Source organism: Halichoerus grypus, chromosome 4, assembly GCF_964656455.1.
Source record: "Halichoerus grypus chromosome 4, mHalGry1.hap1.1, whole genome shotgun sequence".
Classification (NCBI taxonomy): Eukaryota; Metazoa; Chordata; class Mammalia; order Carnivora; family Phocidae; genus Halichoerus; species Halichoerus grypus.
The window spans coordinates 72,942,910-72,965,545 of NC_135715.1; the positions used below are offsets into that span (position 1 = coordinate 72,942,910).

The following is a 22,636-nucleotide window of genomic DNA, read 5'->3' on the forward strand; positions in this document are numbered from 1 at the left end:
GGACATGCAAGGTTTGGCAAAACAATAGGCAAGCCCCACAAAGGAGAGGAATGTTATTTTATGGAGAAGAAGGAGGAAGTTGGGAGGGGTTGTTTTGAACAAAAGTCCCTTGGAGAAAAGCAAGAGTTCAGGGTGATGATGGTTTCTCATTGGTTGAGTTGCCAGGGGCAGCTGATTCCTTGTAGGAGATGCAATGTCCATCTTTTCCTGTTGGGGCCTGTAATTGGTGAGTCTTTCCTGTTAAGGATTCTTCTGTTGTAGTCTGTAATTGATGGTTCTTCCTGTAATTGATCGTTGAGTGGTATGGCTCCTACTTCTAGCCTCCCCACTCTATTTAGTGAACTTTCCCTTTATTAATTTCCACAGGGGTTTCGCCGAATTCTGGGCCTCCACAGTTATTTATCCTGGGAGGCATGGAAAGATAGGTCCTGTTCAGATTCACATGCCTGGCTTCATTGGGGTGGTAGTCCCTGAGTGAGTGCATTTACGGAGATGGGGAGCTTCCTGTAACAGAAGTTGCTGTTTTATTTGATCCCCTTCCTCTGGAATCCTCTTGGTCTAACCAGTCCCCTTTAACACCTCCTTGGGATATGTTACCGAAATCCTCCATTTTTAAGAAAGTTTAATCTAGACACTAGCATATGAAAAGAAATAATAACGCCAAAGAGATCCTGAAGATCTTTATACTCTATCCATGTCATGCTCCCACCATTGAATTGTAGGAAACCTTCGAACTTGCTAAGAAGCTAGGGACCTGTCCTCACATGCCCCATCCCTATGTAGGTCCTCTTTTTCTTTCTTTCCCTTCATTTATCAATTTCACACACTATTTTGTTAATTTGGAGAGTATGTATTGCTTCTTAAATAAACAAATGAACTTGATTTTTATTATACAAGTTGTACATGGCCATTTTAGAAAACTTTGAAAATATAGGTAAGCATAAGAAGAAAGTAGTCACCTGTGATCCCCATCCCAGTTAGTACTGCTTTTAATGTTCTGTAGGTTATGTTTTAAGTTAAAGGACAAATATATTAAGTCTAATGTAGCCATTTTTTTATTTGACCAGTTTGCCAATGATTTATAATTCACTGATGTAAATTAGAATAATATATGGCTTTAAAATTTTTAAGTCAATATTTTTAAATGATAAACATACTTATTCCCCCCCCCCAGCCCCTGCCAAAAAAATAAAGGCAATTACATGGGTGATGATAGAAGATGATAGTGCTTAAGGGAAAATATTTTTAAAATCAATAATTAACTTATATTAACTCCTTTTCTATCAGAAGTTAATATACTCGGTAATATCTTTTTCATTGCTCCTTTAACTTCGAAATTTGGTATTAGAAGTCTGGGGCATTTGTAAATTATATGGTATAAAGACTGACTCTTCTAACTGCCCTTTTCAATTATTAAGCGCACTACAGCTAATATTTGCTGTTTACATTTGAGTAGTTAATAGCATTTCATCTACTTTAAAAATAGTATGCATATCCTTAATGTAATTTTACTAAGCCTGACTATAAGTTGTTATGTGGTGAAATAATATTTTACATATTGTACATTTTACTCCCCCACATACATAATACATACGTCGCAATACAGTGCTTTTCATGTGTATTATTGTATATCTCCAACCACTGCAGAAATATAGCTAGAAGGACATAGTCATCATTCAGAAGATTAATAAGCATATGGTGCTGAGCTGTTTATACCATATGTTAAGATGTACTTAATAACAAGAAATGTTGTAAATATAAGGTAATTGATTCATAACTTATAATTGCTTAATTGTTTATGTGAATTCATTTAAATTTAAAGGAAAGTATAATTTTTAAATTTCTGTATTTAAGTAAAAAAACATGGGGATTAAGGATATTTTTCATATTCCCTAAACTAGGTTTCCTACTGGTCAAAACACTTCAGGCATTCTTAAAAGTGAAGAAGCATTTCTAAGGTGTTATGATGAACTCTGAATATATTTAGTACATCGAGAGAAATAATATAAGGCTCCATAATTGTAGAAAAACTGTTGTTCTTCTTAATTATTTTGTATTAGCTTATGCTGAACATCTATCCTAATTTATGATTTTCTTTTCTGAGAGTGTTAAGATTTATGTATGTGTATGTGGAATAGTTCATAGATTAATTCAGATTCAATCAGATGGCTTCTAGAAACAGGATAAGTTCTCATATTGGACTACTAAGCAACAGATAGGTATTTTAAAGTAAAAAATTTTAAGTCCACTGTCTTAATAAATAAATTTGAAGAAAGAAGCAACAGTACAAGATGCTGGAGTAGAAAATGACTATGTCAAATAGTAGCATATATGTGTGTGTGTGTATATATATTAATTATTTTAAATTTTAAGGTTTTTTTTCAACAAGACCATTAGATTTTTGTGGGGGTGTTACTTAGGACTAGGATATAGGAACCAATAAGAATTGTGAAATCTCTTGTTTCTTAAATTGTCTCTGTCTATAGGTCTCTTAATGATAAAACCATTGAAATATCTAATGGTAATTATTGCCACTTTTCAAAAGCTTCTCATAATATTTATCTTAAATTAGAAGCCCCAAAAGGACAAAAAAATCGCAAAATTTAAGAACACGTTCAAGAACTGTTAGTCTTTGAGAAATTGAACAAGAATCTACATCCCATATTTAAGAATAGATACTCTACAAAAAATGTTCCAGAAGTAACCCTATTCTACAGTATGATTTGATTTTTTTCATTTCCCCATAATTCCTCTCCCTATATTGTATCTGAAAATGGTAAATCTCATAGTAAATTTTTTTTTAAAGATTTATTTGAGAGAGAGAGAGTGCATGCGAGTGGGGGGAAGGGAGAGGGAGGGAGAGTCTCAAGCAGACTCCCTGCTAAGCACGGAGCCCCACTCAGAGCTCAGTCTCAGGACCCTGAGATCACAACCTGAGCCAAACCTAAGATTCTAATGCTTAAACCAACTCTGCCACACAGGCGCCCCTCATAGGAAAAATTTATAAGTAAAACCTGTAAATTGGTAAAGTGTAAAATGTTATAAAGGTAAGCTGAGGAGATGCATTGTGATGCCATCTTGGTAAACACCATCAAAGGGGTATACATATGTATGTATTCCAGATAAGATATATGTCCATATATATAAAATTCAGAGGGAGAGGCTCACCAAACAAGTGAAAATTTGCTCCCTTACACCTGATCTGTTTGGCAGTTACATTTCACGTGATACTTTAAGATGACATTTTGGTTTATGAATGACCTACTTACACATTTGGATGAGGTGATTTAGTTCACTGGAACCAACCATTCTTCTGCTTGTTTTTTTTCCTTTAAAGATTTTATTTATTGATTAGAGAGAGCATGAGCAGGAGGGGTAGAGAGAGAACCAACCATTCTTGAGTAAACAAATCCAGTTGAGTTTTTACGTTGGCAAGGCTGTAACGCAGCTCTGGTAACTCAACTGTGCTGGGTCACTCTTGAGATCGGCTAGAGTCCTGACCAATCTTAGTACTTTTTACTCCATCGGGTACTCTCATTTAGAGTTCATTTTTAAGGAAGCCACCTTGAATGGTGAAATACCAGACATGAAAAAGACTGGCGAGCACCATAACCATTTGTGTCCAGTTTGCTTCATGGAAGCCACACACCTTGTGATTTTTTTTTTCCAAGCCTCACCAAGCCCAGCTCCTGGCTCCCAAGTTCCTAACAAGTTTGGATATGGGAATGCCCAGCCTAGAGCAGATTAGCAGCAACAAACTACGTGTGTGTGTGTGTGTGTGTGTGTGTGTGTGTGTGTGTGTGTGTGTGTGTGTGTATTGTATCTGTGACAGAGAGAGAGAGAGAGAAACATTCTCTGGTTCTAGTTACAGGGTGCTGGGAGTCTAGAAGTGCCATTAGGTGGCAAACATTAAGGGAGGTGACAGAAAAACTAACAAATTGACTCAACTGTAATGCTTTACGTGGAAGAATCATGGGTATATATATATAATAATTTTTAGATGAAAACTTATGGTTAATATTTTCTATTTAAGAAGATAAGTATGTAACAGGGAAGAAGCCTAGGAAATTGGTGGGAAGAATAATGGGAGTATAATGTTGGGGGTGCAGAGGGACAGTGTAGGGAGAAAAAGGAAGGAGAGACTCAGGAAGATATTATCAGAGGAGAGTGACAAACCAGCAGTCCCTGGAAACAGAGTGGTATGAGGTCTGTGTTCAGGGAGTGGTTTGAAGCAGCCTCTGGCTAGAACACAGGATTTGGAGCCTTAGAGGTGGGAATAAGAGTCAGACATATCCTTTTAAGATACTTGGCCTTTCTTCTATTAACAGATTTTTCCCCCCTGGGGGGAAATGACAGAATCATAGTTGTTTGTCATGAGATCACCTTTTGTGATGGGGAGGTGAAACGAGAGACAGGAGGTAATCAAGAAGTAACAGGAACCTGATTTAGAACAGAGGCAGTGGGAATAAAAATTCTAGAGCTAGAATCCAGATTTGGTGAGGCAAGTGAAAGCGGAGGACTCATTTGTTCAATTTCTCTTTCATTCTTGAGATTGTTATTAACCACGTGTTGTGTCAGGCATGCTACAAGATGCTGGGCCTATGAATAATGTAAGACATGCCGCCTGGCTTTTAAGGGATGCCCAGTAGGGAAGACACATCTGAGCAAGTGATTGCGCACTACAGCAGTGAAGGGCGTAATGAAATAATAATAAAATGGTGGCTCAAGGGACAGAATGAGTGATTTTGTTTGGGTGGATGAGAAATAGCTTTGTAGCCAGAGGGTTCACTTGAGCTGGCCATTAAATGGACAGGGGATCTGCAGATCAACAAGGTAGGAGAGGACATTCCAAGCAGAGGGACTAGCATGCTGTGGTCAGGAAGTTGTAAGTAGTTTGGCATAGCCAAAGGGTGGAATGTGTAGAATTGTGTCAGGAAATGAAACTGGAGGAGCCAGATCTGGAAGGTTTAAGTGCCAGGTTGAAGAATTTGGCTTTCCTTTTGTAGAAGCAATTGGGGGCTGCAGAAGAATGTGAAGAAAATAATATCACTGTTCTGGGGATGCTAGTGTTGTAAAGGGTAGCTAGGAGAGGAGGAGCATGCCTGGAAACCCTTTTGAGTGATGGCTAAAAGAACAGGTGCAACAAATAACTGCAGTCTAATTTGGGAGTAATAGTGGGATGGATGGAGGGTAGAAGACACACAAGTAACATGTTCTGGAGGGGGAGTCGGTGGGAACTTGTTGACTGGGTGTGGAAAATGAGGAAGAGAGTGAGAAAGAAACAGGATTCTCTGGTTCTAGTTATAGGGTGCTGTGAGTCTAGAAGTGCCATTAGGAAGTGCTGTACTAGGATCATTTAGAAGGAAATAATGACATGGTTTTTGAACATAAGTGTGAGTCAGAGATATGGGAACTGGGACAATTATGTAATACCTATTGGGAGAAAAATAAAGGTAGATCTGTTCTCATATACTGACCAGAACAATGTGATAATCATTTTATTAAAAACTATACAAATAAAGAAAATAGAGGCACATCTTTATCATCTTGTTATGGAAGAGCGGAGTAGTGGAAGAATTTTTAAAGGAACAAATGAATGTATTCAATTACATGAAAATGGACTTTTCTATGTCAGTGGACACACAGGCACACAGGATGCCTGGGGAAAAATTATAATCTGATAAAGAGCTTTGATCCTCAATATATTAAGTTCATGTCAAGAAAAACACTATAATTCAATAGAAAAAAAATGGGCCAAGGATATAGCAGTGCTCACAAGAGAAATAAGTATAATAATCATATAGAGTCAAAGAGGTGCAAACTAAAGGAAAAATTAGATGTTACACTTGTATTTTCAATGGTCAGATTTATAAATATTAAAAAGAATAAAATTAACCAGGATTAGAACAGTTTGGGAGATGTTAGCATGCTTACACATTGCTGGTGGGAGTCAGAATTTTGGAAGTAAAGCAGAAGCTGGAACTGAGAAGTGACCGTGAGATTTGGCAGTTAGTTCTGGCCACAACAAAACCAGTCTTGGGCTGATGGAGATGGAAGCCCTTTGGGTAAAGAATTGGGAGACTGCACTGATGGTCTTACATGTTAGAAATATTGAAACGAAGGTGGGGGAAAGGGTAATAATTGTAGACAAATCTTTTGTTTTCATTTTTAAAGCTGTCAAGACATGAACTTCATGTGGAGGGGAGAGAGATTGAAGAAAGATAGGAAACATGACAGAGGTTGCCAAAAGGTATGGGACACTGAGCCCAGGTCGGGGGTGGGGAATTCGCCTTTAGACAGGGAATGGGGAGATCTGTTGCAAGAAGAAAGGAATTAAGGATGTATATAAATACAATAATAAACTTGAACTTGTGGAGGGGAAAAATGTTGTTTTGTTAAAGTGGGGGGGGGGGTTTGCTTTGACCTCTGATAGTCTCAATTCCTCCCAGAATTCAAGATTTCCCCCTTTTCCATATGGCATAATTTCTCCAAAGAATTGTCTGTGCTCAAATTCCTCTCTTCCAATTCTCTCTTGAACTCTTTCCAGGAAGCTTTTCCTCTCATTCCACCAAAACTCTATATCAAGGTCACTGGTGAATTCCATGTTGCTAAATCCAAGGCTTATTTCTCAGTCTTAATCTTATTTTACTTGACCGCAGGATTTAACACAGTCAGTTCTTCTCTCCTCCTTGAAGCACTTTATTTGGTTTCTGCACACAGTACTCTCCTAATTTTCTTCCTACCACAGTGTCCACTCCGCCTCAGCTTGGTCCTGTCTTATCTCATAGACTTTATAATGTTGGACTGTCTCAAGGCTCAGTCCCCTGACCTCTCTTCTGCTTATACTCATCCTCTCTCCTCTGGTGATCTTTTCCTATCTATACACTTTTCCTTTCCACACACTGATGCTTCCTAAATTTATATGACCAGCTCAGTCCTCTCCCTTGAACTGGGCTTGTATATTTACCTGCCTGCTCAGGGTCTCTACTTGGAGATCTGATAGTCATTTCAATCTTAAGATGTCCAAACTTGAGCAGAGCCATTTAACCTACTCTCTGATATACTTTTGCATCTTGGTTGTGTTAATTCTGTTTTTCTAGTTTAGACCAAAAACCTTGGGATCATCTATGACATCCCCCCCCCTCCACCATCAGCCCATGCACACATTTTATTCATCAGCAGATCATATTGGTCTGTCTTCAAAATACATCGAGAATTGAGTCTCCTCTCATGATCTCAGCCATGCCCACCTGGTTCTTTCAACCTTCCTCTCTTGCTTGGACTATTTCAGTAGGCTCCTAATTGCTTCTGCTTTTGCCCCCTTCACCGTGTTCTCAGCACAACAGACACGGTGATCCTGTTAAGGTACTTAATCAGAGTAAAAGCCAAAGTTCTATAAGCCCTGCAAGGTTTAGTTAGCCCCCGTTACTGCTCTGACTTGTTTTCTTCCCTCTGCTTTGTGCATTTCTTCCACACTGGCCACTTTACTGTTCAGTGAACACACCAGGCACATTCTCTCCTCCGGGCCTTTATACTTACTATTGCACCTGTCTGGAACGAACATTTTTATGCCAGGTACCTGTGTGGCTTTCTAGTTACTCCTTTTGGTTTTAAGTGAAGTGTCCCTTGACAGTGAGCTTTTTCCTGATCACCCCACTTAGAAAACTGCCCTTCACCCAGTACTGTCTTCCCTGTTGTACTTTCTTTTTCTTTCCAACTATGTGACGTTTTTAGCTTCACATTAATCCTGTGTGTAAGCAAGAAACCATTGTTATTTTACACATAAGGAAATTGAAATTTATGGACATTTAAGTGCTGTGCACATCACGATGTCACATTGCTAGTGAGTGAGGGAGGGGCAGGGCCAAATTTTGAACCCAGGTCTCAAATTCGACAAACTAACTCCAGGGGCTCTTTCGATGGATAATTGAGTTAGTGGAGGAATTGTGATCTACAGTCATTGAAACTAGAGATTTTTTAAAAGACCTTAAAATTAAGAACTTATCACTTGGAAACAAATGTTTTCTATATGTACTGTGTAAGAGGTGAAGTTTTCATCCTTTAGAAGAAAACAGATGATTTAATTTATTAAGATGAGAACCCTTGCCTTTGAATGTAATAGAAGCATTTAAATGATAGCCAGCAGGTAAACCTCTGCAATAAAACCGAACCAGTGAAAACTGTAGTTCTCTCTCACCATCAGCCCTGTATCTTTTAGGTATATGCAACACTTAGGAATTTGTGACACTCTCTAAGACATTAGAAATGCCCCAACTCAGCTGGCTGGTGAGGAGTGCTGTTGGGAAGAAACCACATGCTGCCAGAGCCTGTCTTTCCTGGAATAAAGTTCTTTCCACAGAGGTCTTTAATTATTGGCAGAGGTTTGTCTGGATACTTAGCTGTCTAGACATGTTTAGCATTCCATATGGTATGTTTCTTTTTCGAAATAGTTTTATATCAATTCTATTGTTAAATTACTCTAAGGTAACATAATATAGTATGATTTTTTAAAAATACAGCTTTAGTATCACTGTCTGAACCTCTGAGACATGGGAAGGTAATGCAATTTGATTTTGGCCTTTATCCTTTTGCATTTAAAAAAGTTTTTCATCATAGCTTAGTGGTTCAAAATTAGAAGATTAAAGGTAGAAGGACATTTCAGATTGGTTATTTCTCTGCTCACCACTATTTAACCTCCATTTTGTAGAATATTTAAATCTTGAAGTTACCAAAAACAACAACAAATGTTGGGACTGACAGGTAAATATGACATATCACTGAGCATTTCATTAAATTTAAAAAGACAGAATCGTAAATTTTAGAACTACATTTAACTCCGTGTGTGTGTGTGTGTGTGTGTGTGTGAGAGAGAGAGAGAGAGAGAGAGAGAGAGAGAGAGAGAGAGAGAGATCAGTTAGTATTTAGGCAAAGCTGATAGTTTATACACAGGAAGCCAAGGCACCAGAATATATATGATATACTAGCACATAGTAGACATTGGATAAACATTTGGTGAATGAAAGAGTTAATTGCATAGTGACCTAGTTACCCAGCTGGCGTAGAGCTTAGAGCCTAAGTTTCATAGCTTCTAGCATTTTTTGCTTAGCTTACTAATTTTCTAGATTATTAAGTAGAGTACATGTTACTACAAGTAGCATCTTAAGAATTTTAAAATGGTTTTTCAAACACCATGAGAAGGGATAGACAAGTAGTTAAGTGTGCTGAATTACAGTTTTATGTAGAAAAATGAGAGAATTATATATGTGGAATTGTTGGAAACTGCTCTTTGGTAGTTTTCTTAGTGACATGCAATAGGAAATAAGTTTTGATTAAAAATAGAAGTTATTTGGGGCACCTGGGTGGCTCAGCAGGTTAAGCGACTGCCTTCGGCTCAGGTCATGATCCCAGGGTCCTGGGATCGAGCCCCGCATCGGGCTCCCTGCTTCTCCCTCTCCCGCTTCCCCTGCTTGTGCGCGCTCTCTCTCTGTTAAATAAATAAATAACATCTTAAAAAAAAAAAAAAGGAATAGAATTTATTTAAGACTGTCATCTAGCATGCTAAGTATTTCTATACAGCTAAATACCTAAACGTGCTTCTTCCAGTAGGGGAAAGAACTTTATTCCAGGAAAGACAGACTTCTCCAGTACAGGCTCATCTCAACATTTTACCTTTTTCAGTTTTTGTCTTTTTTAAAAGTAGTTAGTTATTACTGGTACTTCTTGTGAAAAAAGGGTATCAGAACCCTTTAGTGCTCTGTACCAGTTTTTCTCAAAGTGTGACTCAGGGTCCCTTATTCTCTTCTATTGGGTCCACAAGGTCAAAACTGTTTTCCCATTAATGCTAAGACATTATCTGCCTTTCTCACTCTCGTTCTCTCATGAGTGCCCAATGGAGTTTCCAGAAGATACATGTGATCTCACAGTAGATTGAAAACAAGCAGATTTGAGACTCCAGGTTTACAAAGATGTAAAACAATGGCCTCTCTTCTCACTGTATTTTTATTTTGGAAAAAGAAATGTTATTTTTCATAAAAATCCTGGCATGTAATGGGTTTATTATTTCATTAACAAATGAATATTTAAACAATTAATTCCATTGTCATTTCAGGAACGTTCTCTAAATGGAATAGTGTAGTATGCAGCCTTTTAGGATTGGCTTTTTTCACTCAGCATAATTCTCTGGAGATTCATCCAGGTTGTGTGTGGCAATAATCATTCATTCTTTTTTATTGCTGAGTACTATTCTGCAGTACAGATGTACCATGATTTGTTTACCCACTCACCCATTGAAGGTCGTCTGGGTTGTTTCTAGTTTGGGGCCATTGCAAATAAAGCTGTAGGTTTATGCGTGACTTTCACTTCTTTGGAATAAATATCCAGGAATGCAGTAGCTGAATTGTATGGTAGTTGCATGCTAGTTTTTTAAGGAACTGCCAAACTTGTCCAGAGTGGATAAAGGGATCGTTAGGTGTAAAAGTTTGACATCCATTGCTTTATACAAAGGTACTATCAAAGCTGATGTGTAACATACACAGTAAGAGAGTTTTCTTGTATTGATATCAAGTAAAAAAATAACTTTAAAATTCTCAGACTTTTGAAGACTAAAGGAAATTACGTGTCATTCTTTGTTATCATAGAGCAAGGTCCAGTATATCGACTGCTTTGCAGTGCCATAAATTGCAAGGTTTTCTCCTATATGTTTATATAGTGATATTATACATTTCAGGACTCTTAAACATTTCAGGCTCAAGTATGAGCCTGAGAACAAAAAAAATTTTTAGTGCATAATATGTGCCAAGAATGGGGAATACAAAAGATAAAGAAGATGTTATCTTTACCTTCAAAGAGCTGCAAAGACAGATAAGCAAGTAGGCAAATGTAGTAATTGCTGAAATGAAGGTATGTGTAAAGAGCAGCAAGAGCATAAGGGAAGGGAGATGTACCCAAGAGTAGGAGGGAGGCTGATGGGTTCTACAGAGCAAGTAGAGTTTGAGTAGGAATTTGCCAGGAGGACACTTGAGAGAGTAGCCTGAGACTCTTGATGTTGATGAGTCAAAGGAACCCTAGGGGTTTCCCATCTAACCATACTTTGGTGGGAATCTTTAGCTCATGGCCTTTTTTCTGGGCTGGATCTCCAGGGTTAGGGACCGTGAGGACACCTTCAATCTGAATTAAAAGTAACCTGAAGAGGGGTGCCTGGGTGGCACAGTTGGTTAAGCGACTGACTTGATTTTGGCTCAGGTCATGATCTCACGGTGGTGAGATTGAGCCCCTAGTCGGGCTCCACACTCAGCAGGGAATCTGTATAAGATTCTCTCTCTCCCTCTCCCCCTGCTCTCTTGTGCACTCTCTCTCTCAAATAAATAATTAAATCTTTAAAAAAAAAAAAAAAAAGAACCCAAGAGAAATGATCTGAATAATATATAGTTTTGGAATTTGCAAACTAACTATGAAAAACCATAGCTCTTCCTGAGAGTCTCTGTGATGCACCAGGGTATTCTTATCTCATAAACCAGGAAGAGCAAGCCTGTTCCTCATAACTAGAGTTAGGTAGAAAACAGTGTCTTCCTACTCCCTTTCTATTGTACTGGCTATTTTTCAAGATATTATTTAAAACGTGTTGAATGGGGCACCTGGGTGGCTCAGATGGTTAAGCATCTGCCTTCGGCTCAGGTCATATCTCTGGGTCCTGGGATCCAGCCCTGTGGTGGGCTCCCTGCTTAGCGGGGAGTCTGCTTCTCCCTCTCCCTCTGCCTCTCCCCCGATTGTGCACGCTTGCATGCTTGCTTGCTAACTTGGTCTCTCTTTCTCTCTCTCTCAAGTGAATAAATAAAATCTTGAAAAAAATAATAAAATGTGTTGTAATATTCTCAGCCAATTTAATAACTTCCATATCTACTATTCGTGGAATATTATCTAAACAGACAATGTAGCTTGTAAAGATACACATTATACTACATTTTACCTTTATATTATGAAAAATATTTAAGACTTGCTTATTTAACTTGTATTTTAATATTTCAGATTGTGCTCATAGAATATCTGAAATCAAAATTATATATAAACATGGGCATATTCTCCTATAAACATAGGTGTACTTCTGGCCGCCTAAATGTAGTAAGAGTGCACAAGTAAATTGTCACCTCTGTGGTCATTCAGCATTTACTGAGCTGCTCTTCTGTGAGAGGGTCCAGCTCTTAAGGAGCTCACAGTTTAGTATGAGAAGTAGTATTAGGTGTTGATTTAGACTTGTACACCAAGAAGGAATGAAATCATCTGCCTGGGTTGGGAGTAGAGGGATGGGTTTAGGGGTTAGAAAGACAGGATCAGGCTGCCTTTGGTCCTTACAAAATTCATACAACCATGGCTTTCATGAAATACCTCTCCTCTTTTTTATAATTACTTAATTTACTATTGAGTAATTTTGAAGCAAGAAAGAACTAGATTTATCTTCCTTATCTCTTACAAAGTAATTATAAGTTGTTTGGCTTTGTACAAATCATAACATCTTTCTGAACTTTTGTTTCTTTATCTTTAATAATGGTAATAATAGCTAATACTTATATAGCACCTATTATGTGCCAGGCACTATTTTATACACTCATTTATTATTTTATACGTTCATTTATTCTTTATATCAAACTTTTGAAATAGGCACTATGATTACCCCCATTTTACATATGAGAAGGAAACAGACGTTTAGTAAGGTTACAAAGCTAGTAAGTGACAGAGCGAAGATTTGAGCCCTCACAGACGGGCTCCAGAGTATGTGCTCCTAAGTGCTTCTGCTATACAGCCTTGCAGTTCTCTAATCGTACTTCATGCACGTGCTGGTGATCTACACATGAGAATTTGTCCCTTAATGTTTGCTTCATGGTAACAGAGGTATTTCAGGGGTGGAAGATAATGCAGTTGTTACTTGGTATTTTAAATGGGAACATGTTATTTTTCCTCATGAAAAGATTTTGTGATAAAATGAAAATAAAGAACTAAAAGTTATTTAGAGATTTAAAAAAGAGCTAAAACATAATAGTCTTAAGAGAAATGCTTTCTTAGTCATTATGTGGGAGGCTAGAATTGCAGTATGTTTTCTTGATGAAAAGAGAAATTAGAATAAACACTATCACAAAGAAAGAAGAGCAAAGGATATGTGAATTTTCTTGCTAATTGGGTGGGGAATAAGAGTCTGTAGGCATTCTGTATTAAAATACCTAGTCTGTCTGTGTGGGATAAATGCTGTTTCTCTTCTTAATCTCACATACCTTGCACTGATGTTTGAAAAGTTATGATGCCCAGAGGGTAAAGAGCAAGCCTTGTAAGTTACAAAATACAAGAAGCATTTGCTGTCTTAATGTTGGTACTGATAGGAGTTTAGATCACAGGCTGCTGCTGTTGTTATTTTATTAAGTAGTTTTTAAAAACAGTTTATCGAAGGTCAGCCATCCCATCTGAATCCTGTCCCACCTGCTCGTAATTCATGGCACTTCTTGTTGACTTTGTTAAAATGTTAATATTGTTTTTCTAATAAAAACTCCAAATAAATAAAATAATAAATACGTATGTGTGATGGGAGAATTTTCTCATTGAAACAGATGTTGGGAGCATTGACATGGTATCCTACCCTCTCTGTTCTTGTGGCAGGGAGACCCAGGTTTGATGATAGCGGTACGCTGAGTACGTTGTGCCTTGGATATTTTGACCTGCTGCATACTCCCTGAGTGTGCCAGGTGCTCTGAAGCCCCTGAGATTCCGCACAGGGGCCCTTGTCTGCTTCCGTTTGACCAACACACCCTGTCACAACTCGGCAGTGCATGTTTTTCCCCTTTTGAAAGTATTTCCAGCTATAAAGCCAAACTTGAGTTAGATGCCAGTTCTCCTCATCTTTCTCTGTATTCACATAATAGCCTCCTGCACATGGCTTTCTTGGAGTACATTGAATTTTAATGATAGGTTTTCTTAACTATCCTCTCCCTACCTCTCCTGTCTCCTCGTTCAATGTTTAGCACATACTAGAGACTATAAATATTTACAGAAGAGCAGATATAGACAGCTGCTGCCTCTGGAGTTGATTTTTAACCCCTGGTGCTTCTGGGGAACCGGAGGGGAGCATTCCTTGCTAGCCTTGCACTAAACTGGAGAGGCTGTTCTGAGAGTCTTACGGTTGGAGAGGAGACAGACATACACGCACACACAAATTGCTGTTTTGAGCAAGCAAGAACAGATCAAAGTGTGGAATAATATGAGGTGGAATTGTTATTTATGACACATCTTACTGATTTAATTGAATTACAGTGGGCTTTTTCCTTTAATGCCTTAAAATAGTATTGCACTTTATGGAGCTTGCACAGGTGTTATTTGTATATGCTGTGTAGTTTATCTTTCTATAATCTGTGCTATATAGAGAATATTTAAATCATACATATTTTGAAATCCATTTTTTCCAAATATAGTACAGGGCGAAGGTCATTTTTAAATAGACACTGAATTATCCTTGAGACAACATTTCAAAGACACAGTCTTTGGTATAGCAATGTAAATGCATAAAATCAGAAGCAAAGAACCATGACTGGGATGACAGATGCAAATGTATTGCATAATATACCTCAATTTGCATTATTAGCATGCTATGTAGATTAATTGGCTTTAAAAACTACCACTGAGCAGTGAAGTGTTGGAGGATTTCAGTCAGTAAAACAGATTGATTCTTTCTTATGTCACACCATATGCAGCATCTTTTGCTTTTAATCACAAGTTCTTTTTTCACCAAGAACTTGCAATGCAGCCAAGTAGCTTAGCCAGCTAGCAAATTAGTTAGGTTTTTATGACTAATTTATAACCTAAATTATATTTTCTAAATATATTGTCTAAATTTTATTTTATCTTTTACCTAAAAAAGAAGTTAACTAGTGATACTATATTGATAACTTTTAGCCCCCCTTGATTGATATTAATTACATTTTTGATTTGTTTTGTTTATCTAGAACAAACCTTGATTATAGTCAAATACATCAGTGCCCGTTAAAGGAAACCATACCTGAAGTGGAAGTCTAACGTATGAAGATACAGAAACTGCTTTGGTTGATTCAGAATGGGAACCACAAGTGATGAGATGGTGTCTGTGGAGCAGACCTCCTCCTCCTCCTTCAATCCTCTGTGTTTTGAATGTGGCCAGCAGCACTGGACAAGAGAGAACCACTTATACAATTACCAGAATGAAGTAGATGACGACCTGGTCTGCCATATTTGCCTTCAGCCTCTGTTGCAGCCACTAGACACCCCCTGTGGACACACATTCTGCTGCAAGTGCCTCAGAAACTTCTTACAGGAGAAGGACTTTTGTCCATTGGACCGGAAAAGACTCCACTTTAAGTTGTGTAAGAAGTCTAGTATTCTAGTTCATAAGCTTCTGGACAAATTATTAGTGTTATGTCCATTTTCTTCAGTGTGCCAAGATGTCATGCAACGCTGTGATCTGGAGGCACATCTTAAAAACAGGTAAGCAAAAAATATGAAGGAAAGAGAAAGTCTAGGTTTTATAAAAAGGTTGGTCAGACAAAAACTTCATAAAGTTATAGTACCAAGGCATCAGTAAGTAAATGGACAAATCAAATACAAGAGAGACAATAAATAAGTTGTGTGGAACAGTATTTTACATGATAATTTCTCAAAAACGTAGATACAAAAACTTCAGTGAAGAAGTACCTATTAATTTTTGCTGGTATAATATGAAGCTGTTACATTCATATGGGCAGCAGGGTATAGTGATAGACTTTTTTCCAAGGCAGTTTGGCAGTTTGTTTCAAAAATTGTGAATGTGAATATCCTTTTATGTAGCTTATTATCCTAAGGAAATAATCCAAAAGAAGGAAAAATTATGTATAAAGGTGTGTTCACTGCAGCATTGTGCATAGTTCAATAAATCAGAGTCGATCTAATTAACAGTAGGGAAGGGTTAAAACTACCATAGTACATCAACTCCATGGGATATTATGCAGACAGTACAAATGGTAATTTTGTTGCAATATGGAAATGAGGGTACATGATTTTATTTGCTAGAATCTTATAAAGAATATGTGTTCAAGGACTAGACTGACTAAGAACTAGGGGTTAGAAACCTTAAAGCATTCAATGGAGACTTTTGTTCTAACAAAGCTTTTTAAAAGGTCAAGTAATTTATTGAGCTGATAAGTGAGTTTTATAATTTGACTTTGGTGAAAGACTTGAGTTTTAGAATTATTTATACCCTTAGGAAGGGTTAAAATACATCTCTTATGTTTTGTGTATGAAGAATCATATAATATGACAAATAAATGTGTTGATTTCTAGATTTCAGAGTTCAGCCACTTGTGCAGTAGAAAGCTGGGATTGCTGTGAAAAAATTCACAGTACAATATATGGGGTATCATAGAATTGACGGGGATTATCTAATCTTAGCCCCTCACTTTACAAATCAGGAAACTGAATCACAAAGATTTAGAGCTAGTTAATGGTATAGTTAGGCCTAAACTTCTAATATTCTTACTTACCATTCTAATATACCGCGCTGACTTGACCACAGGTCAAATCGTGTTCCCTACTACTGTGTGGTAGTAAGTTTCCTATAGACATGAGTATATGTGGGCCTTCTGTTCCTAAATATCAGTGTTAGAAAACAAGGATACTCATTAGAAATCGTTAAGATATATGAGAAAGAACAAGATGTTATTACATTGTCAGAAACAGGAAGATTTATAGAAAAGGTTTAAATCTAAGCTGTATTGTCTAGTAGGAGGTAAGAAAACGTGTAGGGTAGGTACAGAGACTTGTGAAAGTGCATGTGGCCTTAGGTTTCCATGTGTCCTCAGTCACCAGCAGGTGTAGGATCTGAGCACGACAGCAGAGACCTGGTGCAAATCGACGCTGGACTTGTGAATGTGGTCTTCTGGGTGGGGCCTACTTACTGAGGTTGAGGAATATCTTAGGCTTGCCTTATTTCTCTCAGTTGGGCTATTCTTTTTAGGGGATAGTTTTCTTCTGTGACTCTTACGAACATCAGTTATAGGATGTCAGAAGAACTGAACAAAGTCTCGGTTCAGTTACCAATTATTTTGAGAGCAGTGAGGTAAATGTTGCACAAATTTTTAGGAACATTCACTTAACTAAAATGCCTACAAGAATTTAATATGTAATTGAAGTATCATTAGTATTTTGGATCAAGCAGTTTATGTTGGTGATGTAAAAACTTGGGGACAGCAAATTTCTTTCATTTGTAGGTTGACAAAGGCTAAGCAGTCATGCCCAGTTGCAAGTTCCATTTTCCAAGTAAGCTTGTTAATATTTGAGCTACTCATTCAGTCATTTCCAAAACATCTTAGGCCTGTATAGTGAATGATTGAAAAAGTGAACAATTGAAAAAGGTGAATGATTTGAAAAGGTAAGTGACTTGCTTGATATAAACAGCTAAGAGTGATTATTGACTATGAAAAATAAAAAGGCAAATTATAAAGTATAATTTTTATATCCCATCGGAACAGACATGGGTGGAACAGCCTGACCTTTCTCTAGTTTCTCAGTTAAAAATGTTGATGTTAAGTAGTCTCCGCAAGCTGAGAGCAAATTAGAATCTAATGCTGGGTTGTATATTGTCTTTACTAGTCTTTGCATCCCTTTGCCCAAAACTGACACTCAGCTAACGTTTCTTCAATTAAATTGTTAATCTATGTTCTGGTTATCGGTTGCTGAGAAACTAACCACCCCAAATATAGTGACATAAAACAAGCATTTGATTCTGCTCATGGATTCTGTGAGTCAAGAATTCAGGGCACAGCAGGGATGACTTGTCCCTGTTATGTGTTATCTGGGCCACAGCAGGGAAGAACTGAAAGCCAGGGACTACAGCATTTGGAACTGGAGAATCTACTTCTGAGATGGCTTCTTCATTCACATGTCCGGCACCCTGATGGAGATAACCAGAGGCACCAGCTCAGCTAGGAGAGCCTACAGGTGGCCTTTCCAGCATGGCGGCCTCAGGGTATTTAAAGTTTTTACATGGCATTCAGTGTTCCAGTGAATAAGGCAGAAGCTGCATGGCTTTGTATGAACTAGCCTTGAAGTCACATAGCATCCCTTATGTCACTGTGTTTGAAGCTGTCCACTCAGATTCAATGGGAGAGGGAACCTGGGCTTCACTTTGTGATGGGAGGGGGTCAAACATTTGCAGCCATGTTTTAAAACCAACACAGGCTACTGAGTGGTACCATGAGTCACAGAATATGATTATTCTGACTGTGCCATCTCTGCACACAGTCTCACTCATCTGATAGAAATTGATAAGTTTCATTAAAATTCATAGAATTTCAGGGGCACCTGGGTGGCTCAGTCGGTTAAGCATCTGCCTTTGGCTTGGGTTTGTGTTTGGAACATTCTTACCAGCATACTTTTCTTATGTATAATGTAAAAAGCAGATATATATTTGCAAATCATATACTTGATGAGAGTATTCAGAATATAAAAAGAATTTTTACAACTCTAACAAAAAGGCAAGTAATCCACAATTTTAAATGGGCAAAGAATTTGAATAGATATTTCTCCAAAGAAGATTATTTAAATGGCCAATAAGCATGTGAATGAATGCTCAGCATCAGTAGTCCTTTTTTTTTTTTTTTTTAAAGATTTATTTATTTATTTGACAGAGAGAGACACAGCCAGAGAAGGAACACAAGCAGGGGGGTGGGAGAGGGAGAAGCAGGCTTCCCGCCAATCAGGGAGCCCGATGCGGGGCTTGATCCCAGGACCCTGAGATCATGACCTGAGCCGAAGGCAGACGCTTAACGACTGAGCCACCCAGGCACCCCTTCAGTAGTCCATTTTTATAATGGGTTGTTTGTTTTTTGTAAGTTGTAAGCATCCTGTATATATTTTGGATACTAGCCTTATTAAATATATGATTTGCAAATATTTTCTTTTGTTCTGTTGATTGTCCTTTCACTTTCCTATGCCCTTTGAAGGACAGACGGGTTTAATCTTATGAAGTCCAGTTTCTCTGTGTTTTCTTTGTTTGCGTATGCTTTTGGTGTCATGGCCAAGAAATCACTGCCTAATCCAAGGTCACAAAGACTTACACCTGTTTTCTTCTAAGACTTTTATAGTCTTTGATTCATTTTTAATTAATTGTGATTAGAGAACATGCTGTGTGTAATTCAGTCCTTTAAATTTAATTGAGGCTTTTTTTATGACCTAGCACGTGGTCTACCCTTGGAAAATGCTCCATGTATAGTGAAGAAGAATGTGTTTTCTGCTATTGATGGGTGGAGTATTCTACAGGTGTCCAATGGGTCTGGTTGATTTGTAGTGTTATTAAAGTCTCTCTTTTCCTGTTCTTGTTGGTTTGTTCAATTCATTATTGTAAGTGTGGTATTGAAGTCCTAAACTATTGTTGAATTGTCTATTTCTCCTTTAATTCTGTCATTTTTTCCTTCATGGACTTTGAGGGTCTGTTGTTAGTTACGTTTATAATTGTTAACAGCTTCTTGATAGATCGAACCTTTCATCACTGTAAAATTGGAGTATTTAATTTATTTGTATTTGGTGTAATTACTGATCAGGCAGGATTTATGTCTGCCATTTTGCTGTTCTGTCATTTTTTTTGTTTCTCTGTTTTTCTGTTACTTCTTTTGTGTTAATGTGTATTTTCTAGTATTCCCTTTTAATTCCTTTGTCATTTCTCTTCTTCATATATATATGTATTTTAATTGTTTTCTTAGTGGTTGCCCCGGGGATTATAATTAACATCTTAATTTATAACAGTCTAGTTCAGATTAATACAAACTTAATTTCACTAGAGTATAAAAACTCAGCTCATAGATAGCTCTGTTCCTTCCCCATTTTTTGTGCTGTTATTGTTGTACAAATTACATCTTTATGCATTATTTGCCCATCAAAACAATTATAATTATTTCTTTGTGCAGTTGTCTTTTAAATCAGATAGGACAAAAAAGTAGTTATGAACCAAAAACTACTTTTATGCTTTTATATTTATGTAGTTACCCTTATCAGGGCTCTTCAGTTCTTCGTGTGGGTATGAGGTACTAAGTTCCTTCCATAGCAGCCTGAAAGACTTCCTTTTGTGTTTTTTTGTAGGGCAGGTCTGATAGCAACAAAGTCTTCATCTGGGACTGTCTTCATTTCTCCTGTTTTTGAAGGATGGTTTTTCTAGACATAGGCTTCTTGGTGGACAGTGTTTGTTTTAGCACTTTGTGTTATCTATAGCCTCCTAGCATCCATGGTTTCTGAAGAGAAATCAGTTGTCAGTCTTTTTGAGGATCAGATGTATGTGATATGAGGTACTTTTGCTGCTTTCAAGATTCATCAAATTCAGCAAGATTTTGGTCATTATGTCTTCAAATATTGTTTCTGCCCTCTTCTCTCTGACTTTTTGTGGGACTCCAATTCTGCATACTACTAGTAATACTCTTGATAGTATCTCAGAGGTCCTTGAGGTTCTGTCCTTTTTTTTTTTTTTTCATTGTTTTTCTTTCTATTCCTCAGACTGGATAATCTCAATTGACCTATCTTCGAATTCATGGATTCTTTCTTCTGCCTGTTCAAATCTGCTGTGAATTCATTTTATTTATTATACTTTTAAACTCAAGAATTTCTATTTGGTTCTTTACTATAACTTATATTTTTTTTGTTGACATTTTTATTTGGTGAGACATCATTCTTATGTTTTCCTTTACTTCTTTAGGAAAGATTTTGTCTGTTCTTTGAACATATTTGTAATGCCTGATTTAAGGCATTGTCTGCTAAGGCCAATGTCTAGGCTTCCACAGGGATGGTTTCTGCTATTTTTTTCCTATATATGGGCCATACTTCCTTGTTTCTTTGCATGTTACTTAATTTTGTATTGAACGCTAGACATTTTTAATAAGCTCTCTGGGTATACTGTTCCTACTGAGATTCCACCCTTTTCTTTGAATAAATGCACTCCAGATTGCTACAGAACTTTGACTAATTTCCAGAGCTCAGAAATAGTTGGTTCCAGTGAATTTTGCCAGAGTTCTCATTGCTTTATGGAGGAGAGGATTTTCAGACATTATTTTTTGTGCATTTTTATTTAAATTCTAGTTAGTTAACATACAGTATAATTTTAGTGTCAGGTGTACAATATAGGGATTCAGCACTTCAGTACAGCATCCTGTGCTTATCACAAGTGCCCTCTTTAATACCCATCACCTATTTATTTTTTATTTTTTTATTTAAATTCTAGTTAATTAACCTATAGTGTAATAATGGTTTCAGGAGTACAATTTAGTGATTCATCACTTACATATAACATCCAGTGCTCAACACAACAAGTGCCTTCCTTAATCCCCATCACCATTTAACCCATCCCCCCTGCTCACCTCTCTCCATCAACCCTCAGTTTGTTCTCTATTGTTAACGTCTCCTATGGTTTGCCTCCTTCTCTTTTTTTCCCTTCCCCTATATTCATCTGTTTTGTTCTTAAAGTCCACATGAGTGAAATCATACAGTATTTATCTTTCTCTGACTGACTTATTTCGCTTAGCATAATACACTCTAGCTCCACAGACATTCTTAATCTACCATTTTCACTGAGAGTACTTGAATTGATTTTTGAATATTTTAATTCGTAACAATTTTTATCATTTTTCTTGGTTTTAAGATGCTCATGTTCTTTGAGTTTCATTAAGTACCTGGGCATTGTGCTAGTACTTACTGTAAATCATTTTTTTTTAATTCTGCTGCTGCCGCCACCACCACCACCCACACCACCACCAATACTAATGATACAGTGTGTTCTGTTACACTGCATGTTTCCTAGAATCATTGTTATATCAAGAAATGATGCTACTATATCTTTTTCTTTCTTTCTTTTAATTTGATGCTACTATATCTTAAATCAAGTTAGTTCAATGTAATTTTCTTCCTAAAGAGAGCCAGAATAGTGGGAATAGAGGTATAAAACCTTCAGCAGGAAAGGAAAGGAAAGGTTGGCTCTGCTTGCTGTAAGAGCCTTTTGGTTTTATTTAAGACAGTTAAAAGACACACCAGCATATAGAGATACCTCCATAGGGCGGTATGGCCCTCAGCCTATGGCAGGTCACAGTGTCCTTTGTAAGGGGCAGCCCGCTGTCTCAGAGCTCCCCTTCCACCTGCATTGTGTCAGCACATGCTTACTCTGATCTAATTAGATGTTGCATGCATTTCTTTTCTATTTTTATTCCTTTCTTTCCCCCAAAGCTTTCATTTAATCATATAACAGACATGGATACAATGGTATCAAGGAAAAGAGTGTATCAAAACCTTTTCGCTTTTATTAAAGGTTTTGACAATGAGAGCTTTATAAAATGTCATTACATTCTATTTGTTATACAGTAAACCTCTACTTCTAAGTAGGAGACACATGCCATTTATAGCAACCATTTTAATGTGTAAAATAATTCTGAATTCTTTCTATAAAAATGTGTGGCTAAAATATGAAACACCTTTGCAACAAAATTGGCAATGTAACTTAAGTAAGATTTCAGAAGTGTCCCCTGGAAAAAAATGGGAATGTTTCCTTTTTCCTAGATAAACTCTAAACAGTTCAAGTTAAGGTACCATAAATTAGACCAAACTAGAAAGGAACTTCATG

The 22,636-nt window shown here is 37.3% G+C and overlaps 1 protein-coding gene across 6 annotated transcripts in view; it reads left to right on the forward strand.

The window, feature by feature from the left end:
• LNX2 (ligand of numb-protein X 2) overlaps nt 1-22,636 on the forward strand; it is a 78,364-nt gene that overhangs the window by 27,177 nt on the left and 28,551 nt on the right. For 4 of the 6 annotated variants that reach the window (XM_078070537.1, XM_036077037.2, XM_036077038.2 and 1 more), the window contains one exon: nt 14,982-15,495. In XM_078070537.1, the coding sequence (XP_077926663.1) occupies nt 15,089-15,495 (407 nt within the window). In that variant the 5' untranslated portion in view covers nt 14,982-15,088. Of the gene's footprint in view, nt 1-6,174; nt 6,251-14,981; nt 15,496-17,847; nt 18,011-22,636 lie in introns of those variants that run through there. The other 2 variants (XM_078070536.1, XM_078070538.1) reach the window with 2 other exon arrangements.